At 57.0% G+C, this 19,061-nt stretch overlaps 9 protein-coding genes across 9 annotated transcripts; 2 read left to right on the top strand and 7 right to left on the bottom strand.

Moving 5' to 3' along the window:
- Positions 1–23: 23 nt before the first annotated feature.
- On the bottom strand, positions 24–2,515 carry BDY17DRAFT_320079 (P-loop containing nucleoside triphosphate hydrolase protein; the record flags this gene model as incomplete). Its single annotated transcript, XM_033736381.1, has 4 exons — positions 24–1,927; positions 1,979–2,347; positions 2,403–2,443; positions 2,502–2,515. The coding sequence occupies 4 exons, from the start codon at positions 2,513–2,515 to the stop codon at positions 24–26; spliced, it is 2,328 nt and encodes a 775-aa protein (XP_033594112.1).
- A 768-nt stretch (positions 2,516–3,283) lies between these two features.
- On the top strand, positions 3,284–4,528 carry BDY17DRAFT_320078 (uncharacterized protein; the record flags this gene model as incomplete). Its single annotated transcript, XM_033736380.1, has 1 exon — positions 3,284–4,528. One exon carries the CDS (start codon positions 3,284–3,286, stop codon positions 4,526–4,528), a length of 1,245 nt encoding a protein of 414 aa, XP_033594111.1.
- A 189-nt stretch (positions 4,529–4,717) lies between these two features.
- On the bottom strand, positions 4,718–5,848 carry BDY17DRAFT_329175 (Mss4-like protein; the record flags this gene model as incomplete). Its single annotated transcript, XM_033737860.1, has 3 exons — positions 5,604–5,848; positions 4,784–5,532; positions 4,718–4,730 (listed from the first exon to the last, which is right to left on the bottom strand). Exons 1-3 carry the CDS (start codon positions 5,730–5,732, stop codon positions 4,718–4,720), a joined length of 891 nt encoding a protein of 296 aa, XP_033594110.1. The 5' UTR covers positions 5,733–5,848.
- Positions 5,849–6,002: 154 nt separating this feature from the next.
- Positions 6,003–9,575, bottom strand: BDY17DRAFT_243920 (large subunit of alpha-aminoadipate reductase; the record flags this gene model as incomplete). Its single annotated transcript, XM_033730481.1, has 1 exon — positions 6,003–9,575. The coding sequence occupies one exon, from the start codon at positions 9,573–9,575 to the stop codon at positions 6,003–6,005; it is 3,573 nt and encodes a 1,190-aa protein (XP_033594109.1).
- Positions 9,576–10,885: 1,310 nt separating this feature from the next.
- On the top strand, positions 10,886–11,833 carry BDY17DRAFT_320075 (uncharacterized protein; the record flags this gene model as incomplete). The annotated part of the gene is made up of 1 exon (XM_033736379.1): positions 10,886–11,833. The coding sequence occupies one exon, from the start codon at positions 10,886–10,888 to the stop codon at positions 11,831–11,833; it is 948 nt and encodes a 315-aa protein (XP_033594108.1).
- Positions 11,834–11,891: 58 nt separating this feature from the next.
- On the bottom strand, positions 11,892–12,929 carry BDY17DRAFT_320074 (Alpha/Beta hydrolase protein; the record flags this gene model as incomplete). Its single annotated transcript, XM_033736378.1, has 1 exon — positions 11,892–12,929. One exon carries the CDS (start codon positions 12,927–12,929, stop codon positions 11,892–11,894), a length of 1,038 nt encoding a protein of 345 aa, XP_033594107.1.
- A 422-nt stretch (positions 12,930–13,351) lies between these two features.
- On the bottom strand, positions 13,352–15,246 carry BDY17DRAFT_306911 (uncharacterized protein; the record flags this gene model as incomplete). Its single annotated transcript, XM_033735072.1, has 3 exons — positions 13,352–14,729; positions 14,789–15,101; positions 15,177–15,246. The coding sequence occupies 3 exons, from the start codon at positions 15,244–15,246 to the stop codon at positions 13,352–13,354; spliced, it is 1,761 nt and encodes a 586-aa protein (XP_033594106.1).
- Positions 15,247–15,547: 301 nt separating this feature from the next.
- Positions 15,548–17,272, bottom strand: BDY17DRAFT_289159 (uncharacterized protein). The gene is made up of 3 exons (XM_033732312.1): positions 16,726–17,272; positions 16,237–16,663; positions 15,548–16,185 (listed from the first exon to the last, which is right to left on the bottom strand). Exons 1-3 carry the CDS (start codon positions 16,895–16,897, stop codon positions 15,924–15,926), a joined length of 861 nt encoding a protein of 286 aa, XP_033594105.1. The 5' UTR covers positions 16,898–17,272; the 3' UTR covers positions 15,548–15,923.
- A 235-nt stretch (positions 17,273–17,507) lies between these two features.
- Positions 17,508–18,903, bottom strand: BDY17DRAFT_289156 (uncharacterized protein). The gene is made up of 2 exons (XM_033732311.1): positions 17,829–18,903; positions 17,508–17,768 (listed from the first exon to the last, which is right to left on the bottom strand). Exons 1-2 carry the CDS (start codon positions 18,800–18,802, stop codon positions 17,639–17,641), a joined length of 1,104 nt encoding a protein of 367 aa, XP_033594104.1. The 5' UTR covers positions 18,803–18,903; the 3' UTR covers positions 17,508–17,638.
- Between the last annotated feature and the right edge of the window lie 158 nt (positions 18,904–19,061).

Here is a 19,061-nt window from a genome sequence, read left to right as displayed (position 1 = left end):
CGCTTTCAACCTCTTCCTTCCACTCAACTAGATTGCTTCCCAGCAAAGGCCAGGTAAGCCTCAATCATGTCCACCGAAACCCTCTTCTTCGTCCTGGGCAGTGCATACTCGAAATCCTCCTCAAGAAGCTGAAGCTCAGCCGGAGCCTCAGCACCATGCGCCCGCACAAACGCCCTCTCCTTCGCCAAATTACACAACTCTTTAATCTCCGCTCCGGTAAAGCCATCCGTGGCCCTGACGAAGCGGATGAAATCAATATATCCTCCCTTCGGAACACCCTTCATTTGAATGCTGAAAATCTCCTGTCTCGCCAACGTATCCGGCGGGCCGAGATAGATCTGCGCGTCGAAGCGGCCGGGCCGCATGATTGCCGAGTCGAGCACTTCGGGCTTGTTGGTGGCCGCGAGGATGATGACGTTGTTGAGCGGACGGAAACCGTCCATTTCGTTTAGCAGGGTCGTGAGGACGTTTAGTCCTTTCGAAGCACCGCCTTCTCGAACAGAAGCGATCGAGTCGATTTCGTCGAAGAAGACGACGCACGGTGCGGCGGCCCGGGCTTTGCTAAAGAGGTTGCGGATCGCGCGCTCGGACTCGCCGACGTACATGCTGATTAGCTCGGCGCCTTGGACGGCGATGAAGTTGAGGTCGTAGGTCTTTGCTACCGCTTGCGCGGTCATGGTTTTGGAGCAGCCTGGTGGGCCGTAGAGGAGAATGCCTTTTGTGCTCTCTAGGCGGAGGGTTGTCATGTCTTCTGCGTAGTCAAGTGGCCAGCCGATGATGTGGTCGAAGCGTTCTTTGATGGCTTGAGATCCACCAATGTCGGACCATTGGATTTGTGGCTTCTCGAAGAGGAACTCGCGCAACGCTGTGGGTCGCACTTGTGTCAGGGCATAGTCAAAGTCTTCTGTAGTGATTGTGATCAGTGGCTTCTCCTTGGGTTGTGCCTGAGTTGCATCCACTTTAGCAACGGCTTGATTGTTCGCCGCTCCGTCGAACGAGATCAGCAAAGATGACATCGATTCGTGGTTGGGCAGGTCTCGACTCTCGAACTCCTCTCTCGCTTCAGACTGTTCTACGGCCTGTTCTCGCGCCAGAGTGATGAGCAGAGCTAGATCTCTGCCTGTGAAGCCGTGAGTGCGGCGACCGAGGTCTCGTGCAACGTCTGCCTCCGTATCTGATCCATCGAGTAGGGCGTCGAGAATGTCAATCCGAGCGACATGGTCTGGAACTGGCAACTCAACGTTTCGGGATAGAAGGCCCACTCCGATGAGCCTCTGAAAGACATCGTCAGGGTTGCGACACGTCGCCACGACCAGGACTTGAGCGCCGTTGAGCCTATTGAATTGTTTCGTCAAAGCCTTCCCGTACGCAGAACCGTTTGCGGGTGCGAGCTCATGGAGATCGTCGATGAGGATGAGACTTGGCTGGTTGTCCAAAGCAGTGGTGAAGGTACTCTCAATATGAGCTTGATTCTTCGAGGCGGATGGAGAATCGAGCTCCAGCTCGTCCAAGTAGAGTACCTTTCGAAATGGAGCGCGCTTCATACGGCTGAGCAGCATGGACTTACCCGTACCTTCGTACCCGTGGATGAGCACGCCGGCGTGACGAGTAAGGCCTTGAGGTGCTCGAGTGTCTTCGATCACACGCTTCATACTGGCGTTGAGGGTCTTGATTTGGTCTAAGAGGCCGCCAATATGCTTCGCATCAATTCCGGCGTAGCCATGGTGGTCTCCATTGGCAGCTGTGGTGTTGGGGGTAACGTCCAGTCCGTTAATGACAAGCTTGGTGTGATCGTTGAAGTAGAACAGAGCTGGAATGCCGGGAGCAGTAGTCGCTGCGTCGACGTGCTCGACATGAAAGCGCTTCCTAATGCCCTTCCTTGCAGTCACGTCAAAATTGGTGCCACTCGCAAAAGCCTCGCAGTTGCCTAGTAACGCTGTCAGTAGTTGTTCTTCGCAGAAAGATGGATGATACTCACTCAGCGTGTGTCCACATCGCCACCACCACTTCTCATCTTCCGTCTCCGCTGCATCACCATTGAGGAACTCTGTTGGAGTAACATCGGTAAGCACGACCTTGTCAGCCCTGGCAATCTTCGCACGGCTCGGACTAAGATTGACGTGGCTGCCCTCTTTGATATTAAAGGCGTGACGTAGCGTGTCGGTCATCTTTGCCGGCTTCTGCTTGGGATTTGCGCCGAGTTTTTCGGTGGCTCGCCATGCGATGCCGTGACCGAGGAGGTCAGTGCCATGTTCGCCGCCCGAAACCTCACACACGTCGCCCACTCTCAGGCCAAGGACGTCGAGCTGTTCGGGTGGGATGTGAATGCGGAATGCGCCGTCGAGGCCTGGAGTCCGTCAGTGCATGATCCGCGTTGCAAGCATATGGCAGGTGACACTCACCACTGTGGGCCGGCAGGGGTCGCACGGCGAAATGCATACGCCTGAAGTCAACCGGTGAGTCAGTATTAGTCGATCGCAGGCATCGATACATGGACGCACCCTTCCAGCGCCATTTTGAGGAAGTTCAAACTGCAGCAGGTAAATGGAGGGTTCAACCTCAAAGGGTGGACGAGTTGAGACATACTATGCTGATATTGAGGGTTTGCGGAAGAATCGCAAGCGATGTTGGCAACACTTCACCTGCAGTCACGGCCTCTTGCCGCTGCAGAATGATCAAGGGCTGTCACCGCCGCCGTCGAGTTATGTCATCCGTCTTCGTCCAAGTGTGGTTCATGTGAATGTGACAAAATAGGAAGGCTGGGCCGGAGAACGTAGAAATCGGGACACTTGTGTGGCAGTGAGGAGTGGCGCGATCCAAAGACAAAACAAGAGGTTCCGAACACGTCTGTATTGTCGCATACGCTTTGTCGGTGTGATTTTGGGGGTGTAGGAGGTGTGAGGCAAGGTCTACGTCCTTCTTCAGTCCTCATGTCGCTGATCGGTGGCTCAAGTTTAAGCTTTGCTAGCGCCGGCTCGAGCCGACCGCAGCTCCCGCACTCGGCACGTCCATTCGAGAGCTCACTATTGGAACACTCGATCATGGACATACGCCCCGATTCATGCTGGTCGTGTCGGTGATTGAAAGGCGCCCCGCCCTGCAAGCTTTTCACCATGCTTGCCACGTCTCCAGGCGCCAGCTCAGCAACGGCCTGCGAAGGACCCTGGCCCAGCGACGATCTGCCAACGATGATGGAGCGGTAGGGAAGAGAACGGGATTGCGGATGGTGGAGGAGAGAGTGGAAGGGGAATTCCACGGAACAGAAAATGGAAGAGCAGTGGGAATGGATGCTGTGCGTCGAGGAGCGCTAGTGCGAAGGATAGAAAGTGGGCCAAAGGGGGAATGGGGTCCATCAGGAGCGCAAAAGGGCCAGAACCGACGACAGGAACTGGATGCTGCAACGTCCGAAGGGCCATCAGACCTCTTCGAACGGCTGTTCCCTGACCAGAAGGCCGAGACACATGGCGCTGGACTAAAAGCACCCGACTTGCACGCCGACCTGCCTCCTCTACCGCTTCCTAAATTTGCGCTAGCACCCGCAGCACGCAAAGCCCGCAAGCGCTTCAAAGAGTATGAAGAAACAGGTATGGCGCGCGGCGCTCTGCGCATGAGAGACGACATGGCCAATCAGCTCGCCGAAACATCCGTGCTTGTCTTGAACAACGCCAGCCCGAACCTGGTCGAGGACGATTTTAGGCGGCTCATACCGCAAGGCAGGCATATCGAAGGCTGGACCTTGGAACAGGGCGACATTTTGCGCATCATTCCCGGCCGCGACCTCGCAACTCTCGCGCCGCTCGACTCCTACTTCCTGCTGTTCTCCTCTCCTCTGAGTGCGTTTACATACCAGGGCCACGTCGCTCGCATCCACGACATTGTCGCTTCGCATTCGCCTGCAGACATCTTCTCGCCCATTCCACCTCCCGCGGGCTTTCGAATCCACGGCATTGATGCTCACACGGCCATACAAAACTTTACTCTGGTTCCCCCGACCCAGTCTCTAGATCTGCGGAAGCTCAAGACGCCGCTCAACAGCAAGATCCAGTCACTCGTCCAACATGGCGGCTATCCTGCGCTTGTGAAGCGGCCGGACCGCATGCCATTCGAAGCGCGACTGACTCTGGAAGGTCTGCCGCTCACGACCAACATCATTCGCCTCATTCTCCTGCAAACGGCTAAAACCCGAGCACTTGGCTGGTCGGGTAGCGAGGATCTGACGCCGCAGTTGTCGAGATGGAAGCCCCCTTCCAGCTTCAGAGGCGCCTACCGCGATGCAGCGGGTAAATGGCACAGTGAAAGCCATCGGCCAGCATATGAAAAGCCCGATGATGATTCTGCACAGGAAAACGATGAGCAGAAGCAACGGACAACGTCACCGGTGTACATTGTCGGCTTTCATACGTCGCGCGCACTGCAGAGCTTCGTGCACTATTGGCACCGGCGGCCCATGGAGGATCCCGGTACCCCGACATACGGACTTGAAGAGGGCGACACACCGCCGATTGCCAACGTCGAGGTCCTATGGTGAAGGGCTTACTCAGCATCCTTCGCCGCTCCTTTTCTGGATGAAAATTGGCGTAGTCCATTCTCCATGGCAACAGTAAGGTCTTTCGCGCGGAGAACACCGTCTTCCCGGAAACTCAGCCTCTTTGTCGTGAATGCCAGCAGACTCTCGGCTCTCGCGCCTTCTACGGCATCGAGAAGTCCCACCGCAACGTCAATAAGACCATCTCGTTGGTCGTGAGTAAAGAAAACACTCGCGCCACACGTGCCGCAATGATACCGAATAACATGCGGAGAAGAGGTATACGCTCGCAGCGTACTAAAAGGCAGAGAGAACGGAACATCGCCCTCGGCGTCCAGCGTGATGTCGATCGCCGGCACAAATGCCCACGGCATCCACTCCATCCCTGTATCGAGTCGGCAACTATTGCACGCGCAGACACCAGCGAGGAACTTCTTCCCGCCATCGCAAAGCCACCACGCGGCGGGCGCGGGCCGGGCTTCTGTCGAATGGTCCGGAATAATGAGATCCGGCCACGGGCAAGAGGCCTGTTCGGACCGCTCAGACGGCCGCGCGATCCAGAATTGGACACCGCCGCATTTGCAGTGCGCGTGCACTTTTTCCGCCCGCGATTCGCGGATTGATGGCCTGTTAGGGGAAGTCCAGTACAGCGGCAATTGCTCCGACTTGCCAGGCCAGCCCGCCCATCTCGAGATTGCCTTGCCATTCACCGAAGGCAGAAAGTCAGCCTGCCCGCCGTCGAGAGTGTCAGCGACGAACTCGTGCGATTGCAGTTCGAAAATGCCGTCCGCTTGCTCCAGCGTGCCCGTCATCGCATCCCACTGCTCCCCTTTTGAGCGGTCATCGCCATCCTTCCAGTAGTGCGAGAGCATGAGCGTGCCGCACGTGGAGCAGAAGTATTGCGTCAGGCGCTTGGAGAAGGGGAAGGCGGTCAGGTTAGCGAGGACGGCGGGGGCGGGGGCGTAGTCCGCGGCGAGTTGGATGAATGTGAGGCCTAGTGTTCCTGTCTGCAGTGGATCTCAGTATCTCTTCTGCGTTGTCCGTTTTATAATTTTTTTGAAGCACAGGGTCTGCGTACCATGTGTCGGCATGAATGGCAGTGGCAGATGCTCAGTCGCAACGGTAGATCTGCCTTCGCTAGCTCGAGCTGGTGGCGTGCTACGCCACATAGGCACCTCGCAGTAACCGTCTCATAACCGTCGGACATCTTTCCGACGAGATGTTGATGTGACAGGGAAAGATGCAAGTTAAAAAGACGAGACGCTTAGTTACAGTAAGGTGAAAGGCGGGGGAGAATATATGCGAGGCCAAGAAAGATCAGCCACTTCCATACGCCCTAGATTTGACGGCTTTGGCAGTAGAACAGCGTGCGCGCAATCGCTTCTTCTGTGCGGATTAATAATGCTATAGAGTCACGTCTATGCTTGGCGGTGAAACGACGCTCGGGCAGCAATGCAGTGGAGAGATAAATGCACATTCACGACGCAGTCCCGCCTCGCCCTCCTACTTTCGCCAACGCTTCGCTCTGCTCCTTTGATAGATTCCGAACGGGCAGCTCTTTCGAGGGCGTAGCCGGGGCACGCATGAACCCTCTCGCAATAAGATATCCAAGGTACGCACCAACAGCTTCCTTCGTGACACCGCCCAGCGGCAGCGGTCGCCCAAGCGCTTGTGCGTCCTTCGACATGGCCTCGGCGGCATTGCGGTCATCAAGTGCAGGCGCTTTCGTGGAAGCTGGAAGGTCGCCTGTGACCATGTGGAACAATCCCAGAAGTGCGAGCTCCTCCCCAGAATCCGAAGACTCGACGTACTCTTCAACTTTCCGCTTCCAATCTGCGTACGGCACGAGCGGCACCGGGTAGCCGTAGTGCTCCAGTATGCCTAGGTAATCGTTGAACGTGAGACGCGGGTGACTCTCGATTTGCGCAACGCTGGCCGTGGGAGATTGAAAAGCGGCAGCAAGGATTTTGCGCGCCACGGTCCTCACGGGCACCATGTTGATCGTGTTGGTGATGTCTGGTCTGCACCCGACTTGCACACATCCCTTCAGCATGCGGATGAGGAAGTCATCGGTGTTGCTCACGCCGCTGTCCTCGTCGCCCATCACGTAGCCAGGCCGAATGATGACGCCGTTCAAGCCACGCCGGCAGGCTTCGCGGATCAGTAGCTCCGATACCCATTTGGTTTGCCCATAGCCAGTGTCCAGACCTTGGCGACTGCCTTCGAGATCATCGGTTTCGAGCACGGGCTGACCGGCGTCTGTCATCTCGACAAAGTGCTCGGAATCAAGCACACTCGTAGAGCTGACGAATGCCAACCTCTTCCCCCGTCCTGTCGTACAGAGCTGGATGCACTCGAGTGTGGACTGCACATTGGCAGCTTTGAGACTCTCGTACGGTGAGAGCCAATGCACTCGGGCGCCGTTGTGAATGATGAGCTCCGCATCCTCGGCGATCTTGCGATAATCCGCATCGTTCATGCCAAGTTTCGGCTTCTCCAAATCACCAATAACGACCTCGAGATTGCCCTCGGTCGCCCACCACTCGTGCCAAAGGCCGTAAGCTTTGCAGGTCATCCTGATTCGTTCCATGCCCTCCCGGTGCGACGAAGCTCGGACGTGAGCGTACACATGACAAGGGCTGCTGCGCATGATTGCTTCGTGCAGAATGTACGCGCCCAGGAATCCTGTTGCGCCGGTCAATAGAATCCGTGCACCGTGGTACAGTTCGGACAGCTCTCGCAGGCTTGCTGATGGGAGAGATGCTGGTAACGCCGCGACTTGAACGGAGAGATCATTTGAATACTGCTCCTGCTGGTGCTCCTCCTCCTCCCCTTCTTCCGCGGCGTCCATTCTCAGGCCGACAGGATCCAGCGATCTGTCAATGTATCGCGCGAGTCTTCGCAAGGTCGGTTGCTTACTCGCCATAGCAGACATCGGCACATTGGCACCTTTCCAACGCTTGTTGATCTTAGGCAAGATCTGCACAGCCATGATACTGTTGCCTCCGAGATCTTCGAACTTTGCATCTCTGGGTAGACTGTCAGCCGTTTGACGGGGCAAGTGGAAAGCCCAGATTTCAGCCAAAGCGTTCTCGGTCTCCGTTCGCGAGTCCAGATCGGTTGCTTTGGAAATGGCACCCAACAGGTCTGCTTCCTCCGGGAAAGGGAGAGCACGTCTGTCGACTTTTCCATTAGGAGTGAGGGGCAGTCGAAGCATGGGAATGAACAAAGTCGGCACAGCGTATGCAGGTAGCTTCTTCTTGAGCGCATCTCGTGCGTTAAAGGTGAGGAGCTCGAAGATTCGCATACGCTGCGCCATCCCCATGCCTTCGTTTGCAGACTCGCGGCGCCGTATGCCATTTGTTGTTTGCACAGTCCGAGATGTCTCTTCTTGCTGTGAGTACCATTCTCTCCACTTCTTCATGTCCGGGACGTAGTATGACACGAGAATCTGCTCCTCGTTGTGGTCGCGTCTCACCAATGTCACATTCTCGCGGATGAGTGGATGCTGTGAGAGATGAGTGTCGATTTCGCCGAGCTCGATTCGGAACCCGCGGATCTTCACTTGGTCGTCTGCACGGCCACAGCACTCCACGTTGCCATCTGGCATGTACCTTCCGAGATCGCCTGATCGGTACATGCGATCTCGCGGACCCAGATAGCACTCGCGCCAGGGCTCGGCAGTGTTGGAAGCCGCCACTCGCTTTTTGTCTTCGTCCACCCACTTCTGCGGGTCGACAAACCAATTCACCACGAACTTTTCCTTCGATTTCGTAGGGTCGCCAAGGTAGTGTTCTGCAAGTCCCCCAGCTCGGACGTAGATCTCACCGATCTCACCAAGCTCGCACTGTCGCTCTGGCTTCTCGCGATCGACGACCAACAATTGGACATCCATCATGCCTTTGCCAGCTGGAATGACGTCCCCCATGTGATCCAGGTATTCTGCGTCCTCATTGAGCGAGGGGAGCTCGTAGTAGGACACAGCACGCTGGGTTTCTGTTGTGCCATACATATTTTTGATTCTGCAGTTAGGGGCGAGCTGTTGCAATCGTCTGCAGTCTCGTTTGAGTAGCACGTCGCCAACGAAGAATGCTCCGTGGAGGCTGGTAACTTTGGGTTCGGTGCTACCCAGGAGAATCTGACCCATGGCCGGGGTGAGATGTGTGACGGTGATCTCGTTCGTGCTCGCCCATGTCGCCAAGCGGTCGAAAGTGATGTACTCAGCGGGTGGGACGATGAGCGAAGCGCCCAAGAAGAGTGGGGTGAAGATGTCCCGCTGGATAGGATCATGCGCAATGCCACTCAGCATGGAAAACCGGTCATTCTCCGACAGGCCGAACCTTTCTTTCATCCAGGGGAAATAGTATGCGAGTGAGAAGTGTCTTCCCTTCACACCCTTTGGCTTGCCTTCAGAGCCGGAGGTGAAAGACAAGGTTGGTGTGCTGTCAGGGCCGACAACGACCCCCGGTAGCGTGGCTTTCTTGGACACAGAATGAGCAAGACAATCTTCTTGGCCGGAAGAAGAGCCTCCAAGTACTGTGCCGTCATTTTGGAGTTTCAATGCAGGTACTTCGGTGCGAAGATCCAGGTTCTCCTTGATCCAGTCTCGCACGCTGCGGTCTAATGGACCCGCATCGCGTGTTGCCTTGTCTATGACCACGAGCGCTCTGGGTCGAGCGACATCCAAGTAGATGATCTGGCGATCTGGCGGGTACGCGGGATCAATGACGCTGAATGTTGCGCCGGCTTTCAGGACCCCCATAACCGCCACGACCAAGTCAACACCACGGTGGGCATAGACCATGACGACTTCCCCGCGCTGGACACCCTGGTCGACAAGGTGATGTGCAACAATGTTGGATGCTTGGTCGATTTGCTGGTAGTTGAACTCCCGCCGAGGTGTGTCTGATGATGCGGTTTCCACCACGCATGTGCGGTCGGGGTGTTTGGCAGCATTGGCGGCGAAGATCTCATGGATGGCTCCCCGGTAGTCCGACCAGTGAAGATCGGAGGTCGGATCCGGACGCACATCGTGCGAGGCTAGTGCCATCTTGACTGAGCGGTGGTTGCTGCAAGAGTGGTGATATATCGAATGAGCTCTCAATGATTTGTGCACCGGTGACGTAGACTTTAAGCAGCTTAATCCTCATTCACCGCCACATTGCAGGCGGAAAGAAAGGTGTGTGAGATTCAGCGGGTATTCGGGCTGTAGGTAGATCGGGCTCTGCAGAGATCTGTCCCCAAACACGCTCAAGATGGTGAGGAATGGCTCGTGTCTTCCAATGGACAGCTCCAAGACTCACAAGCCACAACTTTTCATCGGATCTCCGCCGATATTCGGGCGGCGTTTTAAGGTTTACCTTGCGGGCGATTTCCCCACCGCGCTAAGGCCGATTGTAGACTAGATTGGGCTCTGCCGTAGCACCAGCGGGTGCTTGCTACAAAGTTCCGCCAGCCTTCTCCTTCTCTTCCTTCTTCTTCTCTCCACCATCCACCATCATGGGCCTGCGGAGCGGTCGGAGTAGCCTGACGAGTCGGCGGCGACCGTTAGCCGATGAGGCGAAACGATCGACTCGGCGAAAGATACCGGCGCACAAGAAAGAGGTAGATGATGTGGCTCCCCGACAGCCTGATTTGGAAGAGCTGAGGTCGAGACGCACGGAGTATTACAGCGTGCCGAGTTCACAGCGGAGGAAAGCGGCGTCGTCGAACTCGAGCCGAACCGCTTCAAGACGTTCTTCGAATACCAGTCTTTCGAGACAAAGTCACGGATACCGAAGGCACACAACTAAAGAGACCTCGGCCAGACCGAATGTTGAGATCAGAGAAGCTCGCATAAGTGCGGATGAATACGTCTATGCGCCAAGGAGGGACCCAGAGCAGGATTTCGATCCCCCACACCCCGAAAGGCGAAGGACTAATCGAAGTAGATCTGAGAAATCTTCCACCAAGAGGACGGTCCCAGCCGCACGCAGCGTCCTGTCAACCGTTACGGAAGCAGAACTCACTCCAGAGGACAGCATTTCACAAGTCGGCCGGAGTGACAGGGTTGAGCGAGTCGAGTACTCAGAGCCTACTCGGCCATATATGCGAAAGAGGCGCACCACTTCTTCGAGGCTTGCCCCCCTCCCTGAAGAGTCGGCACCTGTGCCCTCTGCCTCGAAGTCAAGAAATTATCCCAGAACGCCAGCGCCACCTTCTACCTCTGCAACCACCCGTCGACATTCAACGACTTCAGTCCCAGTCCAGCCCCGTCTTGTCGAATGTCTGACATGCGGCGAAGACACACCCTCGACCCGATCTGCCAAATTGGGCTGCGGCCATCGCATGTGCCATGACTGCCTGAGACGCATCTTCGAAATGTCCGTCAAGAATCCGCAGCACATGCCGCCAAAATGCTGCACCGACGCCCACATCCCTCTCAAGCACGTCGACAAGCTGTTCGACACCAAGTTCAAGATCCTATGGAATCGCAAATTCCAAGAGTACCACACCAAAAACCGCATCTACTGCCCGGCGCCTAGGTGCGGGGAGTGGATCAAGCCATCACACATCCACACACATCAAGGCCGCAAGTACGCTCTTTGTCCTCGCTGCAAGACGAAAGTGTGCACGACGTGCAATCACAAGGCCCACAAGTCCAGCGAGTGCCCCCAAGACCCGGAAATTGCCAAGCTGGTGGAGCAAGCAAAGGAAGAGGGATGGCAGCGCTGCTACAAATGTAAGGCATTTGTCGAGAGAGGTGAGGGCTGTAACCACATGACCTGCAGATGTACGGCGGAATTTTGCATCGTGTGTGGGTTGAAGTGGAAGACGTGCGATTGTCCGTGGTTCAACTACCCCGATGCGGTGGCGGATGGTGATCGCTTGAACCACATGCGGGTGCCCGAGCCCGTCCAGGTGTTGTACAGGCAAGTTTTCGGAGGCGCTGCTCGCCCAGTTGACCATGAAAGGCGGAGGCAGGAGCGCGCGGACGCCGACCTTGCGAGACGGCTGCAAATGGCTTCACTTTTGGGGAGTGAAGACGACGCAGGTGCAGACGATCCGGCTGCGGGACTTTGGGGCGTGGGCAATGCTGCCGGCCACTTCATGAATGACGACTTTGTCCTCGATGCCACGAATGTACGCATGAGCGCTTACGGAGACACGAGTCTGGGGCGCAGGGGAGAGCGTCAATCCGGTCGGAGGAGGCGAGCAATGCCAAATGAGCAGGTTGATGCCGAACCTGGTCTTGCGCCGGACTTCCTGGGCGACCAGAGTGTGCTCGGAGGTGTGCCGGGAACCAGACGTCGCCGGACTCGCCCATAGCTTGAAGCAATCTCCTCATGAGGACCAACGAATAGCCACGCAATCATGACAGTATGCATTAAAGCCTCGCCTTCTCCCCTCTCTCCGATCTCCCCAGCAACTCAACAAGATGCTCCACCCAGCACTCCGCGATGGAATGCGTTCCATGCCCAGCAGTCTTGTCAGTAATAGGCAACACCACCGCCTTGCCCAGCTTGACCTTCCCCATCTCCATCTCCAAAATCCTCAATTCAGGCGGATTCACTTGATCATCCGCCGAATTGACCGCCGTCAACGGCACCTCAATCGCCCCTAGAAGCGGCCGCGGATCATAATCCCAGCTCGCATCAAACGCGTACGCAAAATTATTCGCATCCTGACTCTTCATGCCCCTCTCAACCAACGCATCAATAAACTCGTCCGCGCTCGCCCGATCCGACGCAGCTTGCTGCCACTTCAACGGCGAACTAGCCATCCACGCGAGAACATGCAGCGCCGAGCGGAAACCCGGCGGCGGACATCCATACTCGCCTCCCTCGAAGCCAGGGTCCAGCCGTATCGAGTCGATAGCATGTTTGCGCCACATTCGATTCCTGCCTGCGATTTGCGCCGGCAGACTCGCGAGCGGAAACAGCGCGTCCATGAACGTCGGATACGTCGTTCCCCAGACCCACGTGTGCATGCCTCCCATCGACGTCCCGCATACGAGCCGCAGGTGATTCACGCCAAGGTGCTCCGAGACGAGCGCGTACTGCGCGCGCACCATATCCCCGTAGCAATACCGGGGGAAGCGCGCGCGCAGCCCGTCCGAAGGTTTCGACGAGCCGCCGTGCCCGATTCCGTCGGGGAGGATGAGGAAGTACTCTTCCGCGGATAAAGGTTGGCCGGCGTTGAAGAGGTTGCCGGCGAAGGCCGGGGTGAAGAAGTTTGCGCCGGAGCCGGTGGTGCCGTGCATGATGAGGATGGCATTGGTAGCGCGGCCTTGGGCGTCTTTCTTGAGGCAGCCCAGGGTGCGGTAGTGCAGGCGGAGTTTGGGGAGGGAAGAGCCATCTTTGAATTGGAAGCTGGAGATGGTGAAGTCGCCTTCGTGAGAGCGGGGCCAGTTGTTTGAGGCCATTTCGGTTCAGCAGTGTTCTGGGGTTGAGGTGAAGTCGAGCTCACGTTCCTCAAGCTGAAGTCGCGGAAGAGCTATCTAAACGCTCAGGGAAAAGTGTTTTCAGCCACATCACGGGCGGGCACACCATGGATCAAGATCGGAAGTAAACAGCGCGCATGCAGGAGAGGTGCAAGGGTGGGAGACAATTAGGGCATGTCATTTCTAACGCTACTTAAAGAAATCCTCGCCATTATCGGTCGTAACAAGAGGGACTCGCACCCCTCTGCATTCTCAGGGCGCCGCAACGCCTTTTTCGTCTGCCCTGCGGTACGCAGTCAATCCTTCTCGACTATCATCAACCGCTTGGCTCGCTTCCGTTCTCTTCTTTTCTTCTGTCATGTTCCCATCTCTTCTGTTGGGAAATCCAATTGTTCTTCCTTCAATCACAACTCATTCCTCACACTGGCAGCCGACTTGGACGCCACAGAGGCAGCGCTCGCCGCGCTCTTGGACGCGATGGAAGCGGCGCTGGCAGCAGACTTGGACGCCACGGAGGCGGCGCTAGGGCCGGACTTGGATGCCAGCGAGCTGAGGCTGGAGCTGAGGCTGGAAGCCGACTTGGAGGCTTCGGAAGCGGCACTAGGACCAGACTTGGATGCCAAAGAGCTGAGGGTGGAGTAGACGCTGGACAGCGACTTGGATGCTTCGGAGGCGGCGCTGGGACCTGATTTCGACGCCAGCGAGCTGAGGCTGGAGCTGAGGCTAGATAGGGACTTGGACGCCTCGGAGGCGACAGCAGGACCCGACTTGGAGGCCAGAGAGCTGAGGCCGGAACTGAGGCTTGAGAGAGACTTGGACGCTTCGGATGCGACGCTAGGGCCGGACTTGGACGCCAGCGAGCTGAGGCTAGAGTAGACGCTGGACAGAGACTTGGAGGCTTCGGAGGCGGCGCTGGGACCCGACTTGGACGCCAGCGAGCTAAGGCTGGAGCTGAGGCTTGACAGGGAGCTGGAGGCCTCGGACGCGACACTGGGGCCAGACTTGGATGCCAGAGAACTCAAGCTGGAGCTAAGGCTGGACAGGGACCTGGAAGCTTCAGAAGCGGCGCTAGGAGCCGATTTGGCGGCCTGGGAACCGAGGCTGGACAGAGAGTTCGAGGCCGAAACACTCGCGACGGACGCCGCAGAGCTGATGCTGGACTTGGCCTCCTCGGACGCCAGACCGAACTGGTTGAGGAGGTAGTCGTAGTAGTAGCGGCCCTGCGCCCAGACGTCGTTGGTGGCTTGAGCGACGAAGTTGCCGGCGGAGGAGGTGGCGGCACCGTAGGCGGACGCGCCAGAGGCAGTGAGCTGGGCGGAGTGCTTGCGGGCGAGGGCGCGGAGCTCGTTCATCTTGCTGCCCTGGGGCACTTTGACGCCTTGCTTGTCCAACCACTCCTTGACTTGGCTCTCGCTCCAGGTGTCGAGAAGCTGGTCGGAAAGGTATTGTTGGGCGGAGGAAGCGGATTGGGAGGCGGATGCGGCATATTTGGAGGCTTCATTGGCAGCAACGCGAGAGTTGCGGCGGAGGGAAGCGATGAGCTTGTCGCGGCTGGTGGGCTGCGGGGCGGGAATGCCGCGCTCGTCGAGCCAGGCCTTCAAGTCCGACTCGGACCAGGAGGAAAAGAGCCAGTCGCCAGGGTAGTTGAATGTCTCACCGGCCTTGTTAGCGATGGACTGGTAGTTGGAGCGAGCGGTGGACAGGAGGGAGTCGCGGGTGCGCGGGGAGGGGTTGGGGATGCCATGGTGATCGAGGAAGGACTTGAGCTGAGATTCGGTCCAGCTGGGAGGATGTCAGCGATCGTGCGCGCGTAGATACATTGCCGGTTGCATGTCACTCACGTATCAAAGAACCAATCTTGCACGCTGTTGTAAGCATCGTTGGCCTGGTCGGCAGTCTCGTACCAGGCACTCTGAACCTGGCCGGCAAGGCTCTTAACGTCCTTCTCCGTGCCCTTCTTGATTTCCTTTCCTTGCGAAGTCAGGTAGCTGGAGAGCTGCGGCGCATCCCACTTGCTGTAGGGCTTGGCGACATAGTCTTCCCAGTTGGTTTTGACGAGGTTCTCGAGATCCTTGCGATCGGCGGGGGTGGGGTAGGGGATGTTGTTGTCGGAGAGCCATCGCTCGAGCTCAGTCTCGTGCCATTTGTTGTATGCTAGACGACCTCGTGTCAGTTAGTCGGGAACGGAAAGGGGTGTGCCAAACGGTGCGCAGCGGGAGGAAGTCTTACCAGCATTGCCAAACCAGTCGCCCAGGGCGATGGCGCTGCCCGAAACGAGCAGAAGAACGGACAATTTCATGTTCAATGTCCAACGGGGGTGTGGGAGAAGTGTTGAGGATGGAACGGATGGAATTGATGAGGGAATGGAAGAGGGGGAGGGTGTTTGTTGTGAAGGTGAAATGTATGATGAAAGGCGGGTTGGAAAACGTGGTCGTCGAGCGTGAGGGATGACGATGACGTGCAGTTACCTCATCCACATCCATGCTTGTTTGCAAGCTCAAGCCACGTCTCCCGCCCAATGAGGCGTTGCCCCGCCACGATCGCCTCGCCTCCGCAGCCTATCACGCGTCGCCAAACATGTGCACTGTACATGGTTGCATGGATGAAATTTCCTTCAATGCTGTCATTACAGTAACATTATCTGCTGCACTCAGCGCTGCCAGTTCACGTAGCGCATGCTCGTGAAGAAAAGTAACCCCCACCAACTCCAATAATGCAATGCAAAGTGCCCGCTCATCGCGAAGTCCAACCTGCATCAGAGACGCCACTCGTCAACGCTGCTAGGCTCCTCTCCCCAAGCCTTCGTCGGTCCTCAGCAGCATCCACCCGTAATTCCCCAGAATGAGGCCGCTTCTTCCCCGACGCCAACACGCTGAAGGTCGAGTTCTCCGTGATCTCACTGCTATCCAGGCCCGGGCTCTCCCCCTCTATCACGCTGGAGAGGCGGTTGTTGCGTAGTGTCTGCTTGACCGGCGTCTACCGTGTTGCCTCCGCGGAAGTCGTTTGCTCGGCCGCCGGAGCAGGCTCCGTTGTTGATGCCTCTCCTTCCCGGTCGTGGGTGAGCGCCGGCTCTGGCACGGTAGCTTCGTCGGCTGGCTTCTCTGTTTCTGACGATCCCTTTTCGGGGTCATTGGGATCAATGGCGCCACCTGCCGCCGCATCCCGTTCGCGCGCATGCGTCGACTTCGGTCCAGGTCCCTTTTCGGTGTGATCGATGCTCATGAATAGCAATACGCAGCTGCGACTACAAGTCAGCCATAGTCTCGGATACGTGATCTATTGTACGCACCTTGCCGCGACCGACACCCAGCCAAGCCACACAAACACCACCGCAGCGACGGCGCGCCCGTTGTGTCTGTAGATCAATGGTGCCTCTGCATGCTTGGTGTACTTTCTCCACCAGAATTGCGGATCGAAGGGAGCAATATGCGGGACGACATAGGATCGCTGCCTCACGGTGATGACGGTCAGGGTGAGGGCGCTGGCGAGATGGAAAATGGTTGCCAGCACGCCGCACACCTTCCACGCAATCAGCACTCCTCGGCTCTCGTGCCGCTCCGGCCAGATCAGGTCGAAGAAGAAGGCCGCGCCAAAGATGAAGGCGACAAACACGCCGGCGAAGATGTTGTAGCTGCCCGCGCCCACGTAGTTGTTGTTGTACACCTTGACACGGTTCGCGGTGATGGTCTGGATCTTCCTCTCTCCTTGGATGTAGTCTATGGTCTCCGCGTCAGCATGGCTCGCGTTGCACCAAGCGGGTCGCCTGCGCCGGACATACCAGACAACACAGCGGTGCCGAGCGACTCCGAGACGACGCAGAAGATCAGTGCACACTGGTACACGATGAACTTCGTTCGGCGCAGATGGTACTCATTGTTCCACATGTAGCTGCTCTTGAACTTGGACCATTTGATCTCGGCCAGGTCGAGGCCCCATACTACCGGTGCCATCTCGCTATCGCTGCGCGTTCAGTTCGGAAGGATGACGTGGAGCAATAATTATTGCCGAATGTCGAGAGAGGATGGGAGTGAAGACGCAGGAGGAGGAGGAGGGGGAGGAGCGGATATTGAAGAGTAACAAGGGTTTCGAGAGGAGCGTGGCAAGAGCGATGATGTTCACGAGTAGGATGTGTAATAACTAAAAAAGGAAGCAAGTGGAAGGCGACAAGATAGCCTTAGGCTGAGAAACACGGGAGAGTGCGGCTCGCGGCAGTTCACCGTGACGGCGAGTGCGATCAAAGCGGCAGGGGTGACCTTGTCTGAGCTCACCTGACTCAACCCGCCGTTGACCTCATCATCCCGTCGCATCGCCTGACGTTGTTTTTTGATCGCCGAGATGAGGTTGAAACAACGCCCGTGACGACGAATCGGAGGCGTCGGTGAGAAACTTTTGGCGTCGATCTGATGTCATTCCTCTTCCAGCCGGTGCCCACCTACGCCCGGAACGCGGACGGGCCGGGGTTTAGAGTCGTCCACTATCTTTGCCTAACTTTGAGCGTTGCGGATCCTCGCCTGCCGACTGAGGCTCGATTAGGGAGGTGGGCCACACGCACGACTCAGATTTGGAGTGAATAGGTGAATTAGAGAGCAATCGGGTCATTCCAATGTCAGACCCTGACCCAGCCTTATAGAATGCACCATGATGCTTGGTAGTCCTTCAACAACCACGTTTCATGCTGACTCCAGCCCCACTTACTTCCGATCCAGCATCTCGTAGACAGCCTTGATATCTGGCACCTTGGCCTCCAGCTCGGCTCTCGTCTCCTCCCACACACGCTGTTGCGCAAACCGTCCACTCTTCCTTTCCATGAAAGGCGGATATCTGTGAGAATCAATGTTAGCAAGTGCATTCGGCCGCCGTGATCCTTGCTCTACAACTTACGGGTCCATGTCGAAATCCGCCATGATCTGGCCATGCCCGCTCGCGGAGCTGGAGGCACCATTAACCAACGCCGTGGCGCCAATGACCGGGTCTCGCGCGGAAATGTTCATGATCAGTCTCGGGATCAACATCGATTGGTTCGGATTGGTGAGGCCTGTCCAGGAAGAGCCCGGGTCGGCGCTGTTGACCGTCGCTTTGCCCTTCATACGCCCCTGCTTCTCCGCCGCGCTGACCCGAGCGGCAAGTTCACGGGTAAAATACAGCAACAGTGCCTTTGATCGTCCGTACTGATGCCCTTGCGCCAGTCCCGGCTTGTTATTACTGAGACGCTTGAGATATGAGCCAGTGCGCGGCATGCCCATCGTAGGCGAAGCGGGATAGACGCTGAACGTTGTGACAAAGGTCAGAACCGGAGGGGTAGGATTGCCGGGGGAAGACCGTAGAAGCGGAAGCAGAGTCAAAGCAATGAGCGCATTGGACAAGAAGTTGACCTGAATGGACGTCTCCCAGCCCTCGGGCGATTCGCGGCGGTCAAACGAGAGGATTCCGGCCGTCAACAGAACGTGATCGAGGTTCTTGAGCTCTTTGGCCTTCTTCGCCAGTACCTGACAGCCTGCAAAGGTCATCATATCGATTTGCCAAAGGAGAATGTTGGGTTTCGCTCGGCCGTTCGCTGTAGCCTCGGCCTCGATCTGTTCCTTGACCGCGGTGCAGTCCCTGACGTCGACAAGCACCAGAGTCTCAACATCCCGTTCAGCAAACAGCTTTGCCGCTCTCGAGCCAAATGCTCCATTCGCTCCCGTGATCAGTGCCGTGCGGCCTTTGTACGACTTGGTGGTCACCGTTGGCCGTCCATTGCGCTGTTTCAACAGGCTCTGCACGGGGAAGACTTCGGCCAGCAGCCAGGGGATGCCGAAGGTTACAGCTGCGATGACGGCCGATATCACAGCGATTGTCGTGTAGCTGATCGCCATTGTGTCTGCGATCGAGTGCAAACGCAACGAATCTCCTGAAAAGCTTGTGTTGCACGCTGGAGCACCACGCCATAATTTTTGGCTTGCGGCTCTCGCAAGCTTTACGGCCTTGCCTCATTCGGCCATTTCGTACTGCACCCCTGCAGGGTAAGAAGTTTAAATCATTATTACGCCTTGATATGAGCCGCATGTCCCACGAGATCATCCATCGGCACGCTCATCTGTACGCCATCTGTATAACAGTGACACCAGTCCATCA

This window comes from Neohortaea acidophila (genome assembly GCF_010093505.1).
Source record: "Neohortaea acidophila strain CBS 113389 unplaced genomic scaffold BDY17scaffold_1, whole genome shotgun sequence".
In the NCBI taxonomy this organism is placed as follows: Eukaryota; Fungi; Ascomycota; class Dothideomycetes; order Mycosphaerellales; family Teratosphaeriaceae; genus Neohortaea; species Neohortaea acidophila.
The sequence above is the reverse complement of the archived record's forward strand: the minus strand, read 5'-3'. Positions and strand labels throughout refer to the sequence as shown.